The 22,175-nt window shown below is 40.5% G+C and overlaps 1 protein-coding gene across 1 annotated transcript in view; it reads right to left on the bottom strand.

The window, feature by feature from the left end:
• LOC126161022 (lysosomal acid glucosylceramidase-like) overlaps positions 1-22,175 on the bottom strand; it is a 174,899-nt gene that overhangs the window by 9,273 nt on the left and 143,451 nt on the right. Inside the window, exons 9-10 of the mRNA XM_049916957.1 lie at positions 11,403-11,689; positions 739-834 (exon numbers count right to left, since the gene is read on the bottom strand). Of these exons, the coding sequence (XP_049772914.1) occupies positions 739-834; positions 11,403-11,689 (383 nt within the window). The remainder of the gene's footprint in view (positions 1-738; positions 835-11,402; positions 11,690-22,175) is intronic.

The following is a 22,175-nucleotide window of genomic DNA, read 5'->3' on the forward strand; positions in this document are numbered from 1 at the left end:
GTGATGGTACGCATTTCTCCTCCTTACACGATGCATCACAAGAACGTTTCACCAGGCAACGCCGGTGAACTGCTGTTTGTGTATGAGAAAGCCGGTCGTAGTGGCCGTGCGGTTCTGGGCGCTTCAGTCTGGAATCGCGTGACCGCTACGGTCGCAGGTTCGAATCCTGCCTCGGGCATGGATGTGTGTGATGTGCTTAGGTTAGTTAGGTTTAAGTAGTTCTAAGTTCTAGGGGTCTGATGACCTAAGATGTTAAGTCCCATAGTACTCAGAGCCATTTGTGTATGAGAAATAGGTTGGAAACTTTCCTCATGCCAGGACGGTGTAGGTGTCGCCACCGGCGCCATCCTTGTGTGAATGCTCTCAAAAGCTAATCATTTGCATATCACAGCATCTTTAACCTGTCTGTAGCACGTGGTCTTCGTGGTGTAGCAATTTTAATGGCCAGTAGAGTAAAAAACGCACTTCGTATTTGGGAACTGTTTCCCGAAACGCGTCGTGCGGGCAATAAATAGAGAAAAAATAACGACTGGTAATAGTAAACGTTGTTGCGTGACAAACAAAACTGTATAACTCTGTGCTAACAGAGGCCTATGTCGATTAACATGACGTTGCAAATCCTGGTGGCTAAGTTTTCAGTTAGCTTCAAATATGGTGGCACCTTATTGTTTATATAGATCTTTGGTATCAGCTGCGGTGTAACAAGCAAGCAGCTAGCGCCGCCAGTGGCGTACTCACGTGTAGAGCAGGGTGCTCACGGAGTTGGCCGGCAGCGTCAGCAGAGCCTCCCCCAGTGCAGGGTCCCGCACGCGCACCGACACCTCCTCAGTCGCCCTGAAACACAGCACCACACCAGTGGCGTAAATGGAAGGCGCATCCTGCTCCAAGGCCACCTGCACGCCTTCTCACAGCATCGACCGTGGCAACGGGACTCTCGCCCTACAGACACGACATATCTCTGCTAAGAACGACGGTATTCCTAGACGTTCTAAACACTTTCGGTTCAGTACTCCACACTGACGCCGATAATATGTTCGGATGCTATATCGTAGCATAGCTCTGTCTGAAATATTGTTGGAAAAGAGAAAGAGAGAGAAAGAGAGAGCGAGAGAGAGAGAGAGAGAGAGAGAGAGAGACAAGTGCATGTTTTTTCGGATGGAGAGCCATTCACAACATGTACGAGAGCTATTCGGAAAGTAAGTTCCGATCGGTCGCGAAAAGCAAACCACTGTGAAAATTCGTTGGACCTTTGCACAGATGTGTCGGCCAGTGTTTCCAGTATGCCCGTCGATTGCGTGACGCTGTTTTCAGTTCCGAATGCACAGTGAGCATGTAAAGATGCCTGGGACATAGCGTCTCCCGCCAAGTATGAGGGCCTGATGTCTTGCAGCACACATAGTGCAGCTCTCATGCGGCTCCTTCTTCATGACAATTCTCGGCCGCACTCTGCAGGGGCAGTGAAGATGCTCCTGCAGCGTTTTCGATGGGAAGTATTTGAGCACCCACAATACAACCCATAACAGGATGACCCCGAGTTTTATCTCTACTTACATGAACCGCTGGCTTGAAGGCATCTAGACCAACGTAGAGTATTGGCGGAAAATACAAGTGGCTATTTTCTATGACGAGAGTATTGGTATTGGAAAGTTAGCACAACGCTACGAAAAATGTCGGAGCGGCGACTGTGTAGAAAAATAGCTAGAAGTTCTAGCTAAATATTGCAATGAAATATTTTTTGTTTTCATAGCGTTTCCCATTTCGCGACCGATCGGAACTTACTTTCCGAATAGCCCTCGTAATTTCTTTTATACCCTTAAAACCGTAACAGAGCAATTTTCTTGTAACATGAAGTGAGTAATCAGCTCGCGTTCAATGTATTCCGATTGGTCGCCTTCTCCATTTAACCCGCACCCGTATTAAGGGAAATCAGCTTGTGAAAAGGAAGGTTATCTGAATCATGTTTAATGAAATTTCCAGGTTCAGGTGTGGACTCTGACCACAATTTATTGGTTATGAACTATAGATTAAAACTAAAGAAATCGCAAAAAGGTAGGAATTTAAGGAGATGGGACCTGGATAAGGTGAAACAGAGGTTATTGCTAGAGCATTGGGCAGCAATTGACAAGAACAGGGGAAAGGGTTACGATAGAAGACGAATGGGTTGCTTTACGAGATGAAATAATGAAGCCAACAGAGGATCAAATTGACAAAAAGACAAGACTACAAGAAATCCTTGGATAACACCGGAGACATTGACTTTAGCTGATGAAAGGAGAAACTATAACATGCAGCAAATGAAGCATAAAAGGAAGCATAAGAGTTTACTAATGATATTGACAAGAGATGCAAAATGCCTGAGCAGGAGTGAATAGAAGATAAATGTAAGCATTTAGAAGCTTGTTTCATTGTGAGACAGATAGATACCGCCTACATTATTATTATTTATAATAATAATAATAAAAACAAAATACTAAATTTGGAAGACTTTCAAAGCAGAAGAAATAAAAAATCGGGAACAACATGGACAGAAGAAAGGATGAGACTTCATGGGGAGAAAATGAGGGAATACTGGAAAAATAGGAAACAACAACAAAGGAAGAATAGGAACTGAAGTTGTTAACGTGATCCTAGTTGGTCAATACGATCGCAAAAATAATAATAATAATAATAATAATAATGTAAGCATTTAGAAGCTTCTTTCATTGTGAGAAAGATAGTTACCGCCTTCTGGAAAATTAAAGTACGTAATACATTATTATTATTATTTATAATAATAATAATAAAAAACCCCGTGGAGGCCCGGGAAAAGAATATGCCTCCGGTATGCTCTGCAAGTCGTAAAAGGCGACGAAAAGAACAAACCACTAACAGGGCTAACCCCCCTTTTAGTGTGATTAGTTGATTCAGGACAGAACTAATGAAGCCTCGGACAAGCGCTGTCATGGTCGGGGACGACGCTTGAACCCTATACCCGTCCACAATGGAAAATGATTTAAATCCAAATAGAGGTGTTTTGCACGATATGATTCCTGCAACTACTCTAGAAGGGAAACAAAGACAGAGGATGAGATGGTCAGATGAAGTTAACCGACACCTCATATTCTGTTATTACCAAGCAACAAACTTAGAAACCAACACAACTGGATACAGATCACAAGTATACACAACATTTATTACAAGATACCCAGAATTAAAATTTTTAACAGAACAACGACTAGCTGATCAGATCCGTGTAATAATCAAAAATAACAGGATACCCCAGACAGAACTAGAAAACATCAAACAACAAGTACAACAAATACTGGAACAAAATAATGTGCAATCAGAAGTAGAAGAGGAAGAAAATACAGTAATGGACTCAAACATCCCAGAGCAAACAAACAAAGAACAACACGCATCAGTTAAACAATCAGAGGAAAACGAAATCTTAAGACAGCCACCAGAACAAGCACAAATAGAACACGAAGTGACACGCATGTTAGATATAGAAGAAAAATTTCAGCTGACATATATAGAATCCAAAGACACAAATACAGACATTAGACCATTCTTGCATACACCCCCAAATAACCCACAAGTCGAAACAACAATAACAACTATCAACACAATCATACACAACAAAATAAATGAAAATACAACTATGGAAGAGTCACAACTGCTGGTTAATATAGGAGCACTCACTACACTGAATATACACACTAGGCAGAGATCAGAACCAACCAACACACAGAAGAAACCCACAAAACCAGCATGGTAACACAGGCTACAGATCAGAATAGAAAAACTTAGAAAAGACATCAGACAGCTAACATAATTGATAAGAAATGAAATATCAGACAAAAAACGAAAAAGGTTAGGTAAAATTTCAAAAGAAGAAGCGATAGAGCAATTAGATGAAAAGAAGCAGAAATTACAAGCATTGGCCAAACGACTTAGAAGATACAAAAAAAGTGAAAATAGAAGGAAACAAAACCAAACATTCAACACAAACCAAAAGAAATTTTATCAGACAACAGATAACACACACATTAAAATAGACAGTCCACCAAACATAACAGACATGGAACACTTCTGGGGCAACATACGGTCAAACACGGTACAACATAACAGATATGCACGATGGATACAAGCAGAAACAGACACATACAAGGTGATACCACAAATGCCTGAAGTGATAATTTTGCAACATGAAGTCACCCGAGCAATTAATTCTACGAACAATTGGAAAGCCCCTGGAAAAGATAAAATAGCAAATTTCTGGCTAAAGAAGTTCAACTCAACACATTCACATCTAACTAAATTATTTAACAGTTACGTTGCAGACCCATACACAGTCCCTGATACACTTACACAAGGAATAACTTATCTGAAACCTAAAGATCAAGCAGACACAGCAAACCCAGCAGAATATCGCCCCATAACATGCCTACCAACAATATATAAAATATTAACTTCGGTCATTACACAGAAATTAATGACACATACAACACAGAACAAAACTATAAATGAAGAACAAAAAGGCTGCTGCAAAGGAGCACGAGGACGTAAAGAGCAACTGATAATAGATGCAGAGTGACATATCAAGCTAAAACTAAACAAAGGTCGCTACACTACGCATACATTGATTACCAAAAAGCTTTTGATAGTGTACCCCACTCATGGTTACTACAGATATTGGAAATATACAAAGTAGATCCTAAATCGATACAGTTCCTAAACATAGTAATGAAAAATTGGAAGACCACACTCAATATCCAAACAAATTCAAATAATATCACATCACAGCCAATACAGATTAAGCGTGGAATATACCAAAGAGACTCATTAAGTCCTTTCTGGTTCTGCCTTTCTTTGAACCCACTATCCAACATGCTAAATAATACAAATTATGGATATAACATTACTGGAACATACCAACACAAAATCACACATTTGCTATACATGGATGATCTAAAACTATTGTTGTTTGTTGTGGTCTTCAGTCCTGAGACTGGTTTGATGCAGCTCTCCATGCTAATCTATCCTGTGCAAGCTCCTTCATCTCCCAGTACCTACTGCAACCTACATCCTTCTGAATCTGCTTAGTGTATTCATCTCTTGGTCTCCCTTTACGATTTTTACCTTCCACGCTGCCCTCCAATGCTAAATTTGTGACCCCTTGATGCCTCAGGACATGTCCTACCAACCGATCCCTTCTTCTAGTCTAGTTGTGCCACAAACTTCTCTTCTCCCCAATCCTATTCAATACCTCCTCATTAGTTATGTGATCTACCCACCTAATCTTCAACATTCTTCTGTAGCACCACATTTCGAAAGCTTCTATTCTCTTCTTGTCCAAACTCTTTATTGTCCATGTTTCACTTCCATACATGGCTACACTCCATACAAATACTTCCAGAAACGACTTCCTGACACTTAAATCTATACTCGATGTTAACAAATTTCTCTTCTTCAGAAACGATTTCCTTGCCACTGCCAGTCTACATTTTATATCCTCTCTACTTCGACCATCATCAGTTATTTTGCTCCCCAAATAGCAAAACTCCTTTAGTACTTTAAGTGTCTCATTCCCTAATCTAATTCCCTCAGCATCACCCGACTTAAACTACTGGCAGCAACAAATCAACAACTCAACCAGTTACTAAAGGTAACAGAAGTATTCAGCAATGATATAAATATAGCTTTAGAAACAGACAAATGTAAGAAAAATAGCATAGTCAAGAGAAAACACACTAAAAAAGAACATTACTTATTGACTGTGTCTGCATAGAAGCGATGGAAAAAAACAGAAGCTTATAAATGTCTAGGATACAGGCAAAAAATAGGAATAGATAATACAAATATTAAAGAAGAAGTAAAAGAAAAAATATAGACAAAGACTAGCAAAAATACTGAAAACATAATTGACAGCAAGAAACAAGACAAAAGCTATAAATACCTATGCTATAAAAATATTGACCTATTCATTTGGAGTAGTGAAATGGAGTAACACAGAACTAGAAGCACTCAATACACTTACACGATTACAATGCCACAAACATAGAATACATCAGATACATTCATCAACAGAAAGATTCACATTAAGCAGAAAGGAAGGGGGAAGGGGTTTTATCGACATAAAAAACCTACATTATGGACAGGTAGTCAATTTAAGAAAATTCTTTATGGAACGAGCAGAAACTAGCAAAATACACAAAGCAATCACTCATATAAATACATCGGCTACACCATTGCAATTTCATAACCACTTCTACAACCCTTTAGATCACATAACATCAACAAATACAAAGAAAGTAAATTGGAAAAAGAAAACACTACATGACAAGCACCCGTATCATCTAACACAGCCACACATCGATCAAGACGCATCCAACACATGGCTAAGAAAAGGCAATATATACAGTGAGACGGAAGGATTCATGATTGCAATACAGGATCAAATAATAATCACCAGATATTACAGCAAGCATATTATTAAAGATCCCAATACCACAACAGATAAATGCAGACTTTGCAAACAACAAATAGAAACAGTAGATCACATCACAAGCGGATGTACAATACTAGCAAATACAGAATACACCAGAAGACATGACAAAGTAGCAAAAATAATATATCAACAACTTGCCATACAACATAAACTAATAATACAACACGTTCCCACATACAAGTATGCACCACAAAACGTACTGTAGAATGATGAATACTAATTATACTGGAACAGAACCATTATAACATATAAAACAACACCACATAACAAACCTGACATCATAATCGCCAATAAAAAGAAGAAATTAACGCAACTAATCGAAATATCCATACCCAATGCAACAAATATACAGAAGAAAACGGGAGAAAAAATTGAAAATACATGCAACTGGCTGAGGAAGTCAAGGACATGTGGCATCAGGATAAAGTTGACATTATACCAATTATACTATCAACTACAGGAGTTATACCATACAATATCCACCAGTACATCAACGCAATACAGCTAAATCCAAACGTATATATACAACTACAGAAATCTGTAACTATTGATACATGTTCAATTACCCAAAAGTTCCTAAATGCAATGTAACATATACCGTACAGTTAAAAGGAAGTCACGCATGATCAAGGTCCGCGTCACTTTCCATTTTTAACCAGACATAACGTCTGAGAAAGGAAAGAAATAATAATAATTATTATAATAATTATTATTATTTATAATTAAAGTTAAACTTCCAAACCGCTGCAGACGTAACATCACAGGTCATAATGACGTCAAATTAGAACGGAATATTATCGGAGAAGGGGGCAAACGTATGGCAGAAGAAAAATAAATAGTTACAAAAGGTAGCTCCTCCTCTCGCGGGAGGCGTGCGCGAGATAATGCCAGCAGTAGCACTATCCTCTGTCCCCTCGGTGGCTCAGATGGATAGAGCATCTACCATGTAAGCTATAGATCCCGGGTTCGAGTTCCGGTCGGGGCACACATTTTCACCTGCCCCCGTTGATATATATCAACGCCCGTCAGCAGCTGACGGTATTAATTTAATTCTAACTTTCAAACTCGGTTGGGTGCTGATAACGCTATCTTACACGAATACGTGATATCTCCATATGCTTCCAACCGGTCTCTGAACACATAACGCTGTTCACGCACTTTTATTACGTCACCACACTGGTAAAAACACTAAACATGAACAACACTAATATACTCTGGTGGCTGCTCCATGTGTCACAGAGAACTGCAATTCTAACCATTTACAAGGAAGCCGTTGGCGTGTGCGTGTGTAAGAAATTACATTGAGGTCCGACGATGCCTTATGGCTGTTTCAGTTTTTTGTCAGACAGTGTGTGTGTTTGTGTGTGTGAGGGACAGAGAGTGAGAGAAAGATAAAGAGAGAGAGAGAAAGAGAGAGAGAGAGAGAGAGAGAGAGAGAAAGACAGACAGAGAGAGAGAGAGAGAAAGTAAACAAACACAAAGATTGAGGATATTAAAATATTATAAGCCCATGACTGTCCCTAGTTTACACTGAGGTGACAAAAGTTATGGGATAGCAATGTGCACATACACACATGGCGTGGTACACGAGGTGCATTGCCGGAGCTGTCATTAGTACTCAGGTGATTAACGTGAAAGGGTTTGCGACGTGATAATGGCAGCACGATTAGAATTAACAGACTTTGAATGCGGAATGGTTATTGGAACTAGACGCATAAGACATTCCATTTCGGAAATCGTTAGAGAATTCAATATTCCGGTATCCTCAGTATCAAGAGTGTGCCGAGAATACCAAATTTCAGGCACTACCTGTAACTACGGACAACACAGTAGCCAACGGCCTTCACTTAACGACCAAAAGCAGCGGCGTTTGCGCACAATTGTCAGTGCTAACAGACAAGAAGCACTGTGCGGAATAACCCCAGAAATCAATGTGGCAAGTACGATGAACGTATTGGTTAGGACATTGCGGCGAAATTTGGTGTTAATGGGTTATAGCAGCACCCGACCGACGTGAGTGCCTTTGCTAAAAGCACTATGTCGCCTGCAGCGCCTCTCCCGGGCTCGTGGTCATATCGGTTGGACGCTAAACGACTGAAAAACCGTAGCCCGGTCAGATGAGTCCCGATTTCAGTTTGTAAGAGCTAATGGTAGGACTCGAGTGTGGCGTAGACCCCACGAAGCCATTGACCAATGTTGTCCACAAGGCACTATGCAAGCTGGTGGTGGCTCCGTGATGGTGTGGGCTGTGATTACGTCGAATGAGCTGGGTCCTCTGGGCCACGTGAATCGATAATGGACTGGAAACGGTTATGTTCAGCTACTTGGAGACCATTTGCAGCCGTTCATGGACTTCGTGTTCCCAGACAACGATTGAATATTTATGGGTGGCAGTGCGACCGTGATTGGTTTGAAGAACGTTCTGGACAGTTCGAGCGAATTATCTGGTTATCCATATCGACCGAAATCAATCCCATCGAAAATTTGTGGGACATGATCAAGAGGTCAATTCGTGCACAAAATCGTGCACTTTCGCAATTATGGACGGCTATAGAGGAAATATAGCTCAGTATTTCTGCTGGGGAATTGCAACGACTTGCTGAGCCCATGCCACGTCGAGTTGTTGTACTATGCCTGGCAAAATGAGGTCTGTCACAATATTGGGAGACATCCCACCCCACTCGGTAGTGTGCGGAAGTGAATCACGAGTCATACGTAAGTAACAAGAGAGCAGAATTCGGTTAGAAGCAATGAAATTTCTCAGACGAGTAAAAGAATTTAGTAGGTTAGACAGAATTAAGAATGAAGAGAATTAGGAATAAATTTAACATTTATCAATTAGTAAATAAAATCCTGAATGAGATTTTCACCCTGCACCGGAGTGTGCGCTGATATGAAACTTCCTAGCAAATTAAAACTGTGTGGCGGACCGAGACTCGAAATCGGGACATTTGCCTTTCGCGGGCAAGTGCATCACCATTTGAGCTACTGAAGCAGGACTGACGACCCGTCCTCACAGTTTCATATCAGCGCACACTCCGTTGCAGAGCGAAAATCTCATTCTGGAAACATCCCCGCCGCTGTGTCTAAACCATGTCTCCGCAGTATCCTTTCTTCCGGGAGTGCTAGTTCTGCAAGGTTCACAGAAGAGCTTGTGGGAAATTTGGAAAGTAGGAGGCGAGGTACTGGCAGAATTGAAGCTGTGAGAACGGGTCGTGAGTCGTGCTTGGGTAGGTTAGGTGGTAGAGCACTTGCCCGCAAAAGGCAAAGGTCCAGAGTTCGAGTCTCGGTCCGGCACACAGTTTTAATCTGTTAGGATGTTTCAAATAAAATCCTCGAAAAAACAGAACTGACACACATTAAGAGAATAGGTAGCAAAGACTACCTGTCAAAATCGTAAATTACACTACTGGCCATTAAAATTGCTACACCACGAAGATGACGTGCTACAGACACGAAATTTAACTGACAGGAAGAAGATGCTGTGATATGCAAATGATTAGCTTTTCAGAGCATTCACACAAGGTTGGCGCCGGTGTCGACACCTGCAACGTGCTGACAAGAGGGAAGTTTCCAATCGATTTCTCATACACAAACAGACGTTGACCGCAGTTGCTTGGTGAAACGTTGCTGTGATGCCTCTTCTAAGGAGGAGAAATGCGTACCATCACGTTTCCGACTTTGATAAAGGTCGGATTGTAGCCTATCGCGATTGCGGTTTATCGTATCGCGACATCGCTGCTCGCGTTGGTCGAGATCCAATGACTGTTAGTAGAATGTGGAATCGGTGGGTTCAGGAGGGTAATACGGAACGCCGTGCTGGATACCAACGGCCTCGTATCACTAGTAGTCGAGATGACAGGCATCTTATCCGCATGGCTGTAACGGATCGTGCAGCCACGTCTCGATCCCTGAGTCAACAGAAGAGGGCGTTTGCAAGACGACAACCATCTGCACGAACAGTTGGACGACGTTTGCAGCAGCATGGGCTATCAGCTCGGAGACCATGGCTGCGGTTACACTTGACGCTGCATCACAGACAGGAGCGACTGCGATGGTGTACTCAACGACGAACCTGGGTGCACGAATGGCAAAACGTCATTTTTTCGGATGAATCCAGGTTCTGTTTACAGCATTATGATGGTCGCATCCGTGTTTGGCGACATCGCGGTGAACGCACATTGGAAGCGTGTATTCGTCGTCGCCATACTGGCGTATCACCCAGCGTGATGGTATGGGGTGCCATTGGTTATACGTCTCGGTCACCTCTTGTTCGCATTGACGGCACTTTGAACAGTGGACGTTACATTTCAGATGTGTTACGACCCGTGGCTCTAACCTTCATTCGATCCCTGCGAAAACCTACATTTCAGCAGGATAATGCACGACCGCTGGTTGCAGATCCTGTACGGGATTTCTGGATACAGAATATGTTCGACTGCTGCCCTGGCCAGCACATTCTCCAGATCTCTCACCAATTGAAAACGTCTGGTCAATGGTGGCCGAGCAACTGGCTCGTCACAATACGCCAGTCATTACTCTTGATGAACTGTGGTATCGTGTTGAAGCTGCATGGGCAGCTGTGCCTGTACACGCCATCCAAGCTCTGTTTGACTCAATGCCCAGGCGTATCAAGGCCGATATTACGGCCAGAGGTGGTTGTTCTGGGTACTGATTTCTCAGGATCTATGCACCCAAACTGCGCGAAAATGTAATGACATGTCAGTTCTAGTATAATATATTTGTCCAGTGAATACCCGTTTATAATCTGCATTTTTTCTTGGTGTAGCAATTTTAATGACCAGTAGTGTACAAACTAAAGAAATTGAGGAAGGCCATGGGAAAGGTGAGTATCGGTCCAGGCAGATATCTCACTCTGGAAGTGTAGAAGAAGGACGAGGAGGAGGCTTACTTGTTGGAGAGGACGAGTACGGTGCGGCCCTGCGGCGTCTCCAGGGCGACGCTGTCGAGCGAGGCGGAGGCCGGCAGTTGCGCGTCCAGCTGCAGCCGCACCGAGCCGCGCGTCACGAAGCGCGAGAAGTGGCCCAGCACGTAGAACATGGGCTGCTTGTAGAACTCGTCCGCAGTCGCGTTCACGATCACCGGCGAGTCCACGTTGTTGTTCACCCAGTTGGGCCCGCCCGACGTGTTCAGCGCCAGGTTCCAGTCCAGCCAGCCCGTCGACCAGTGATTTAGCACCTGCACGGTTCATCGCTCGTGTCACAGTAGTAGCACATCTAAAGGTACGTTTACACTAAGATACATGTCCCGCAACTTGTATGAGCGTCATGTCACTTTGACATGTCGCGATACAACATCTCACACAAAAGTTCAAATGGTTCAAATGGCTTTGATCACTGTGGCACTTAACATCTGAGGTCATCAGTCCCCTAGACTTAGAACTACTTAAACCTAACTAACCTAAGTACATCACATACACCCATGTCCGAGGCAGGATTCGAACCTTCGACCGTAGCAGCAGCGCGGTTCCGTACTGAAGCGCCTAGAACAGCTCGGCCACAAGGCCGGCCGTTTTGTGGGTTTTCATTCTTCGTTCAAAAGTGCAAGCATGCCAGCACATAAAAGTATAAAGTCTTCTACATAGCTGTGGGAAGCCATCGCGAATTCCGAACAGCTCTGCACCACCGAAAGCATAAATACAATTCGCCAGATGTAAACACACGATCGTACATGTATGATTTGCAAGTAACGCGCTCATACAAGTCGTGGTACATGTCCCAGAGACGCGTATATATGTCGCGCATGCTTGTGCCGGTTGTTGTTGTTGTTGTGGTCTTCAGTCCTGAGACTGATTTGATGCAGCTCTCCATGCTACTCTATCCTGTGCAAGCTTCTTCATCTCCCAGTACCTACTGCAACCTACATCCTTCTGAATCTGCTTAGTGTATTCATCTCTTGGTCTCCCCCTACGATTTTTACCCTCCACGCTGCCCTCCAATACTAAATTGGTGATCCCTTGATGCCTCAGAACATGTCCTACCAACCGATCCCTTCTTCTGGTCAAGTTGTGCCACAAACTTCTCTTCTCCCCAATCCTATTCAATACTTCCTCATTAGTTATGTGATCTACCCATCTAATCTTCAGCATTCTTCTGTAGCACCACATTTCGAAAGCTTCTATTCTCTTCTTGTCCAAACTATTTACCGTCCATGTTTCACATCCATACAAGGCTACACTCCATACAAATACTTTCAGAAATGACTTCCTGACACTTAAATCTATACTCGATGTTAACAAATTTCTCTTCTTCAGAAATGCTTTCCTTGCCATTGCCAGTCTACATTTTATATCCTCTCTACTTCGACCATCATCAGTTATTTTGCTCCCCAAATAGCAAAACTCCTTTACTACTTTAAGTGTCTCATTTCCTAATCTAATACCCTCAACATCACCCGACTTAATTCGACTACATTCCATTATTCTCGCTTTGTTTTTGTTGATGTTCATCTTATATCCTCCCTTCAAGACACCATCCATTCCGTTCAACTGCTCTTCCAAGTCCTTTGCTGTCTCTGACAGAATTACAATGTCATCGGCGAACCTCAAAGTTTTTATTTCTTCTCCATGGATTTTAATACCTACCCCGAATTTTTCTTTTGTTTCCTTTACTGCTTGCTCAATATACAGATTGAATAACATCGGGGAGAGGCTACAACCCTGTCTTACTCCCTACCCAACCACTGCTTCCCTTTCATGTCCCTCGACTCTTATAACTGCCATCTGGTTTCTGTACAAATTGTAAATAGCCTTTTGCTCCCTGTATTTTACCCCTGCCACCTTTAGAATTTGAAAGAGAGTATTCCAGTCAACATTGTCAAAAGCTTTCTGTAAGTCTACAAATGCTAGAAACGTAGGTTTGCCTTTCCTTAATCTTTCTTCTAAGATAAGTCGTAAGGTCAGTATTGCCTCACGTGTTCCAGTATTTCTACGGAATCCAAACTGATCTTCCCCGAGTTCGGCTTCTACTAGTTTTTCCCATTCGTCTGTAAAGAATTCCTGTTAGTATTTTGCAGCTGTGGCTTATTAAACTGATTGTTCGGTAATTTTCACATCTGTCAACACCTGCTTTCTTTGGGATTGGAATTATTATATTCTTCTTGAAGTCTGAGGGTATTTCGCCTGTTTCATACATCTTGCTCACCAGATGGTAGAGTTTTGTCAGGACTGGTTCTCCCAAGGCCGTCAGTAGTTCCAATGGAATGTTGTCTACTCCGGGGGCCTTGTTTCGACTCAGGGCTTTCAGTGCTCTGTCAAGCTCTTCACGCAGTATCGTATCTCCCATTTCATCTTCATCTACATCCTCTTCCATTTCCATAATATTGTCCTCAAGTGCATCGCCCTTGTATAGACCTTCTATGTACTCCTTCCACCTTTCTGCTTTCCCTTCTTTGCTTGAACTGGGTTTCCATCTGAGCTCTTGATGTTCATACAAGTGGTTCTCTTATCTCCAAAAGTCTCTTTAATTTTCCTGTAGGCAGTATCTATCTTACCCCTAGTGAGATACGGCTCTACAGCCTTACATTTGTCCTCTAGCCATCCCTGCTTAGCCATTTTGCACTTCCTGTCGATCTCATTTTTGAGACGTTTGTATTCCTTTTTGCCTGCTTCATTTACTGCATTTTTATATTTTCTCCTTTCATCAATTAAAATCAATATTTCTTCTGTTACCCAAGGATTTCTACTAGCCCTCGTCTTTTTACCTACTTGATCCTCTGCTGCCTTCACTACTTCCTCCCTCAAAGCTAACCATTCTTCTTCTACTGTATTTCTTTCCCCCATTCCTGTCAATTTTTCCCTTATGCTCTCCCTGAAACTCTGTACAACCTCTGGTTCTTTCAGTTTATCCAGGTCCCATTTCCTTAAGTTCCCACCTTTTTGCAGTTTCTTCAGTTTTAATCTACCTTGTGCCGGTACAGATCATTAATGTTAGGAGTGGCTTTCTCGCCTCTAGGGCACTAGTGTCGTTCCAATTGTCAGACGGTAACAGTTTTCACAGCAGTGAGTTTCACGACTCTATATGTTAAGGTGCGTTTACATTTGGGATCTGATCTTGTGCCGGTACAGATCCCAAATGTAAACGCACCTTAACATATAGAGTCGTGAAACTCACTGCTCTGAAAACTGTTACCGTCTGACAATTGGAACGACACTAGTGCCCTAGAGGCGAGAAAGCCACTCCTAACATTAATGTTTGTTTTTAATTGTTTTTCTAGATGATTAACGAAGTAGTTATTATATTTTTGAGTTCTAAAATGAGTTCAAATGATTCAAATGACTCTAAGCACTATGGGACTTTACATCTGAGGTCATCAGTCCCCTAGACTTAGAACTACGTAAACCTAACTAACCTAAGGACATCACAAACATCCATGCCTGAGGCAGAATTCGAACCTACGACCCTAGCAGCCGCGCGGTTCCGGAGTGAAGCGCCTTGAACCACTCGGCCACAACGGCCGTCTAAAAATTAGTAAATCATCGAGAGAAATAATAATAACTAGTATCACAAGTGATCGAAATTCGACCATTTGCTTTTATTGAAATAATTCTTTGATTTCTCTTTAACTGTTCGATCATTTGGAGCTAATCCTTGATGTAGTGCACTGAAAAATAATTTTTTATGTTAATGGCGGCAAATTAATATTTTACTTGTAACAACACAACGTGAATGCCCTTGTATCACGTAAAACAATCTCAGATGCGAAATATTTTGCATTAAATAATCTTCACTGTTAATTCATCAAACCCGTTATAGTTCTCTCAGTTATTTGCTATGCGTTCAGTACACATTTAAATGACTCTTTCAAAACAACAAAAAATTATTATCACTGTCCACTTAATTTCTGTTACTTCGTCTGCGCAAAAAATGTGTCTCTCTAGCTCTTTGTACTTCAGTCCAACTTATTACTGTTCTTCGAGGCTTAGCCTAAAAACAATATAATTTCTGTATAATAAGTTCTTCAAAATGAAGAAATTGAAAATTAGGTACTTACTTCAAATTTTCTCGTAACGGGGGTAAATGAACACTAAGTGCCGTTTGCTCTTAGACAAAAGTCAGCGAAGAAACGACAGCAATAAACAATTTTATAAACAGTCTGTATTGTCCCCAAAGGCCATATACGCGTACCTCCCTGCTCTCCCTGCAACCATACTCTCACTCTCTACTCATTGTCCGAGACTCCCATAGCCCGCATCTCGTGGTCGTGCGGTAGCGTTCTCGCTTCCCACGCCCGGGTTCCCGGGTTCGATTCCCGGCGGGGTCAGGGATTTTCTCTGCCTCGTGATGGCTGGGTGTTGTGTGATGTCCTTAGGTTAGTTAGGTTTAAGTAGTTCTAAGTTCTAGGGGACTGATGACCATAGATGTTAAGTCCCATAGTGCTCAGAGCCATTTTGAACTCCCATTGCTAACATCGCTTCTTACTTTAGGTTCATGACTGGGATCCCCTCACATGCCACAGACAAATACAAAGATACATCAGGAAGTTATTAAATGTTAAAAAATGCCGGGACTGGCACCAGTTATGCGCCAGACTCAACTCTACACTCCCTATTAACTCTTCTTCTGGAAAGCAGTACTTTATACCACTATCCTCTCCACAGGTTAATATCGTGAAGTGTGGAAAACCTCTAAAATCCTCCTCCTACCATCCCATACACCTCACCTCAGCGATTAGCATGTTTCCCGACCCCTTTCCCCTTCCCCTTCTTCCCATAATACCTTCAAAGTGTGTCCTCATCAACACTCCCAACTACTTCTCCATTCTTGCCTCTCAAAATCCATTTCGTTACCGTGCATAAATCCTCTATCCTTATACCTCCGACCTCCTACCACCCCCAATGTCCAGTCTCATTCCCCTTCGTAATAGACGACCTTTCCCAGTGCAGATCTTTCCACTTTTATTGAGAGTGAAGCGCATCTTTTTAAGCTTCACATCAGTGTTTTATATTATGAATTAAATATTTTAAATACACTCTTGTTCTTTTCTTTTATAACTTTTCATTATTCATATTCAAATTAAAAACGAAGAAACTCAGCTTTGTCAAATGTAAAACCTTCCTGTAATTTTCCCTTTAAAACATTTGCAATTCTCTTCTAAGTATATCATCTATAAGTTAGAGTTTTTTGCTCTTAGTTTTACTTGTCCTTTGGCTAAAGAATAGATTGAATGTACAGTTGACAGTTCATCCTCCGCCTATATGTGGCGAGGGGGATGAAATAACAATAAGGAAAAAAAAATCGATGATGACATATCATGCAGGCATGTTAGACATTTTGATATCGAACGAAAGATTCTCGAATACGTAACGACTGTTATGTTCTTCATTTATCCCCTGCACTGTATGCTATTTACATTATATTGATTTTTCAGTTCACCATGCTCTTCATATAGGCTGCAAAGCCAAAATTGCGATTGTATGAAGTAACTGGATAGTAATATATAGTCAAAGGCAGAAATTACATTAAAAAAGGCCTATATGACAATGATACCTAGCAAAGGAAAAATCAGTCACTTCTTACCGAGCCATGGATATGAGGATGTTCTTCGTTTCCAGTGGGTGAAGATGAAATGAGGTAAATCGATGGAACATATTAGATTTAAAAAATGTATAGGGCTAAAGAAGTGATACCTAATTATGTCCATGTCGCTTTCAAGGCAATATCAAAAGCAATGGGATGAGCAATGTAGGTATGCAAACGACTGCGACTTAAAGAACAAATTAATGATAGTTATAAACATAAAAAGGTTCTTACTGTAACGTTATATTCTTCTCAGTTATGTAGGATGAAGTGCTTTCACCCCTACAATATGATTATGTGATGTGAGTGAGTATGCAAATTAAGTGAATGAAAAAAGTCAGGTTTATGCATTCTTGAAAATTTCTAATCTCACTCTCATAGATGGTATGTCGTAACATAAAACTAGTAACATAGTGCGTAGTAACGCTAATTTTTCTAAGAGAACACTGAATTTAATTAATATCAGTTCTACAGAAGAAAAGATAGGGGAATTAAATAAAGTAAGTTTCCTTTACTTTACGTCAATGGTCACAAACTTTTTGTTAAGAGATTACCGGGTTCGGTAATGTACTGCAGCCATAGTGGCATCGTCAAATGTTAAATGCAGAATCAGCACAAACATCGTCAAATATATATAAATAACATCATATGCACGAGTCATGTTGTCAGTAGCACTACTCAAGACTCGTGCATATGATGTTGTCAGTAGCACTACTCACGACTCGTGCATATGATGTTATTTATATATATTTGACGATGCTCGTGCTGATTCTGCATTTAACATTTGACGATGCCACTATGGCTGCAGTACATTATGAAACAGATCTGTTGATGGTCATTATAGACCGAAACCGGTAATCTGTTAACAAAAAGTTTGTGACCATAGACATAAAGTAAAGGAAACTTATTACATATAAGGGTCACTGTTTTATTCGCGACAGTGTCGCAGCTTGTGAAATTAAATAAAGGTCTTAAATTTAATGTAGCAGACAAGTTACAAGGCAATACAATTAAGACACTTGAGTGTCATGTGGTCGCCGGCAGCCGCAGCAGACAGATCTGCTGTGATCGCCAGTGGCCTCATGGCATTCAGTATATTAAAGATTTGGTTGTAAGTACTAAATTGCTTTGGGTATAGTTGGGTTACGAGTGGAAGGACGAAGACTAATAACAAGTAAAGTTGCTAGAATTATGAAACAGCAAATATATATGCACAAAAGTAGTTATCATGGAAGTAATGGAGATTGTGGGATCAGTAAAAGCATTAATTAGAACTTAAAACAAAAAAGGCCTTGGATTTAAATGTAGAGACCACTGTAATTATTAACAAGGTTGATTATGAGGCTAAAATAAACAGAATTTTTTGCTAACAGCAAAATTGCTGTACTAAATAAAGACAACACTGCAATTTTCAATGACATTCTAAGAAAAACAGGTAAAAAATTGTAGCTTTGTCCTGAACCATAGGGAGGCTAGAGAATATATAAATATAAACCCTAATGCCCCCAAAACTCTGAGTACAACAAATAATAAATGAAGATAACATTCTAATTATGTCCAATGTTAACTGTGTAAGGAACCCTCCATATAAATTAAGTTAAAAGTGGATAGACTGCTGAAAGAGTACTGCACGTATGAGAAACGATATAGTGTACATAATTCACGAGATGTCACTCAAGAAATGAAACACCTGAAAGTATGGAAACTGGTATACTAGTATCATGTGATGGAGCTTATATGTATACAAACATATCAGTATCTGCACCTGTTGTGTTGATATGGGAGGGGGGGGGGCCCAATTAAAGATAAAACACTGTCATTGAATGAAATTACTCAAATCACTAAGCTGTTAGAGTTGATCACAGACTATAACTATATCGCTTTCTAAGGGGATTTTAAATACAACAGGATGGTTTGGCTTTGGGTAGCTGTCTGACAGGGACATTGGCTGACGTTTATATAAATAATGTAGAAGTGCGATTTTTTGAAAAATAAGAATAATCAGCCAATAAGTTTGTTTCTATAAAAGATATGTCAGTGACTCAGTAGTACTATTTGATAGCTACCTGAATGAAGTGGGGATCTGAATAGCCCTCATCACAATATTCAGTTCAACGAAGAAAATGGTAGAAAATAACACCATTAATTTCCCTGACTTAGCAGCAGATACGTGATCAGAATATTCCGAAAACCAACAATTGCTGACTATATGATTAATAACCCGTACTGTCATTAGCTAACGACAAAAGGGCTTATTTCAACTTTATGGTACAGCAACTCATCAGTTTTCTACTGAACAGCGAGAAATAATTTCAAATTTTATAGGATATTGTTTTCAACAATAGGTGTAGGCCAGAAATACTCACAAAATTATATAAAAAGAAAAGTAAGGAAAATAGGGATCTCAATATTATGGATATTACCCTAATTATAGAAGAACTAAAACTGAAAAAGAACATGTTTGCTACCATTCCATATATAAGTCCTGTCTCGAACAAAACTGTAAAAGCGTTTGCAAAACTAACGTCCAGTTGGGTTTTCACTCCATCAACTTAGGCAAAAGACTTGCACATAGTACAAATGAAACTAGCCCTATGAGGAGGCCCGATATTTATAAGATTATGTGAGAAACATGCGAAAACTATTACATTGCACAAACTGGGTGCTCTTTTCACGATAACCTTAAAGAAAATATTAGGAAAACAAAAATACACTTCAAGATTCAGTAAGCATTTAAAAGAGAATGATCACCAAGTGAAAGAATTGATGTGACATTACGGATCATGCATACGCTACACAAGAGCAAGAGGATGGGTAAATTAGAAGAAATGAAAACATGTAACTGTGCAGTCAATACTGAATGATCAATTAGTATTGCATAATAAGAAGTTCTTGGATAATTACAGGTTCTTATTGTTTAGATAATGATTTTATTACACTAGTGACTGTTTTTCTTGAGTTTAGCGTAATCACACATGTCAAGTCTGTATTTGTGTACCATGCTCTCTACTACAACCATATGCACTCTAAGATAAAAAGAAAAAAAAGGGAACGCACCAAGAAGGAATTATCCGAATGAGGCAGACATCGATTGACGTGATGTACTTGTACAGACAAACAGATAACAGTTTCGGAAAAGTTGGATGTTATATTCAAGAGCTTCACAAACTCACCACGTCAAAAAATTGACAGAAAATGGTAAGAAGTTGTAGACTTAAGTTAAATCAGTAAACAGATCGAAGACAACTGTCCATACACACTGTAACCATGATGGCACTGAAACAGATGACACAGAGAAGGCAGAAATATTAAACGTCTTTCCCCAAAACTATTTCACAGAGGAAGATCACACTGCTGTTCCTCCTTTAAATCGTCGCACGAATGACAAAATTACGGATATCGAAATAAGTGACCAAGGAATAGCAAAGGACTGAAATCGCTGAACGAGGAAAGGCAGCTAGGCCTCTATAGATGCCAGTTCTATTCTACACAGAATATGCGAAAGAACTTGCTTCCTTTGTAGCAGCAGTGTACCGTAGTTCCCTAAAGAATTGAAGTGTTGCTAATGATTCGAAAAAAGGCCATCTCTAACGTCAATCTGCTGTAGAATTCTGGAACGTGTTTTAGCTCGCGTTCTATGACGTTCCTCGTGACCGATAATTTCCTCTGTGGGAACCAACATGGGTTCCGAACACATGTTTGTTGTTGTTGTTTAAATACCACGATCATACAGCGGACCTAGAATTGTCTCATATAGATTCGAACTGTTTCACTGTAATATGATAGATCGCACCAGTAGCTGAGTTTATAAGCGACGAGAAAAAAAAGGAACCATTTAAAAGCAACACGCAACTAAACGAAAAATTTGTTAGTCAAAGTGACGAGTGTCCTATTTCAATTTAGGTAACTTAGCGGGTCGCGTTTTGCTAACGACTGAAGAGGCTCAGAACTGTGTTAAATTAAGGTTAGGGTTAAACAGGCGGTGGCGCCTAGGATTTTTGTTTATGCTTTTTTGATTATTGAATTTCCGTTTTTGTGGGGTGTGTTAGTCTTTGCTGGAATTCGCTCACTTACGTGAATTAAATTGTATTGAGATAACTAAACCCAATAAATACCAGTTTTCTTGGGTAAAAAGAAACCTTTACGTGTGTTCAATTAGTAGCTGTTGTGTGTAGCTATATTTTGTGAGAAAAGCAAAGGTTTTTAGTTTCAGGGATATTAATAACGCTTTGCATGACACAATTTTACGATGATATTTGTAAGTTTTGACTGATCAAAAAGTTCATTAATTGAGTTGGTCCACGCTAAATATACAGAGGGTAGATATGCTAAACAGTTAAAACGAGGTCATTTATGGAAAGAGTGTCCTAAGTACCTTCAATTAGAATTGAAGTTGTAGAAAATTATCACGGAAAAGTCAGCGATTATACTAATAACAAAGATTGGTAAATATGTGGAATACGTTACGTCGTATTATTTACATAGCAACGCTGGACTAAACAGAAAGAGATTTAAGGGTAGCATCAATTATCTTAATCCTTATAGATATCGGTGAAAGCAACTTAAAGTGAATTGGTCGTAACACGACGATATATTGGACATATATATTGTAAGTAATTAAAGGCTTACGAGACTTTTCCAGATATAGTGTGCTGCGTTGTGAGAATTTTGATATGTGTGAGAACAATAGCAAGCTAGAGGTAACATTTAGCTTGACATAATACAGGGTGATTCAAAAAGAATACCACAACTTTAAAAAATGTGTATTTAATGAAAGAAACATAATATAACCTTCTGTTATACATCATTACAAAGAGTATTTAAAAAAGTTTTTTTTCACTCAAAAACAAGTTCAGAGATGTTCAATATGGCCCCCTACAGACACTCGAGCAATATCAACCCGATACTCCAACTCGTTCCACACTCTCTGTAGCATATCAGGCGTAACAGTTTGGATAGCTGCTGTTATTTCGCGTTTCAAATCATCAATGGTGGCTGGGAGAGGTGGCCGAAACACCATATCCTTAACATACCCCCATAAGAAAAAATCGCAGGGGGTAAGATCAGGGCTTCTTGGAGGCCAGTGATGAAGTGCTCTGTCACGGGCTGCCTGGCGGCCTTTGCACAAACACCCATTCTCTGTAAAC

Source organism: Schistocerca cancellata, chromosome 1 (genome assembly GCF_023864275.1).
Source record: "Schistocerca cancellata isolate TAMUIC-IGC-003103 chromosome 1, iqSchCanc2.1, whole genome shotgun sequence".
NCBI lineage: Eukaryota > Metazoa > Arthropoda > Insecta > Orthoptera > Acrididae > Schistocerca > Schistocerca cancellata.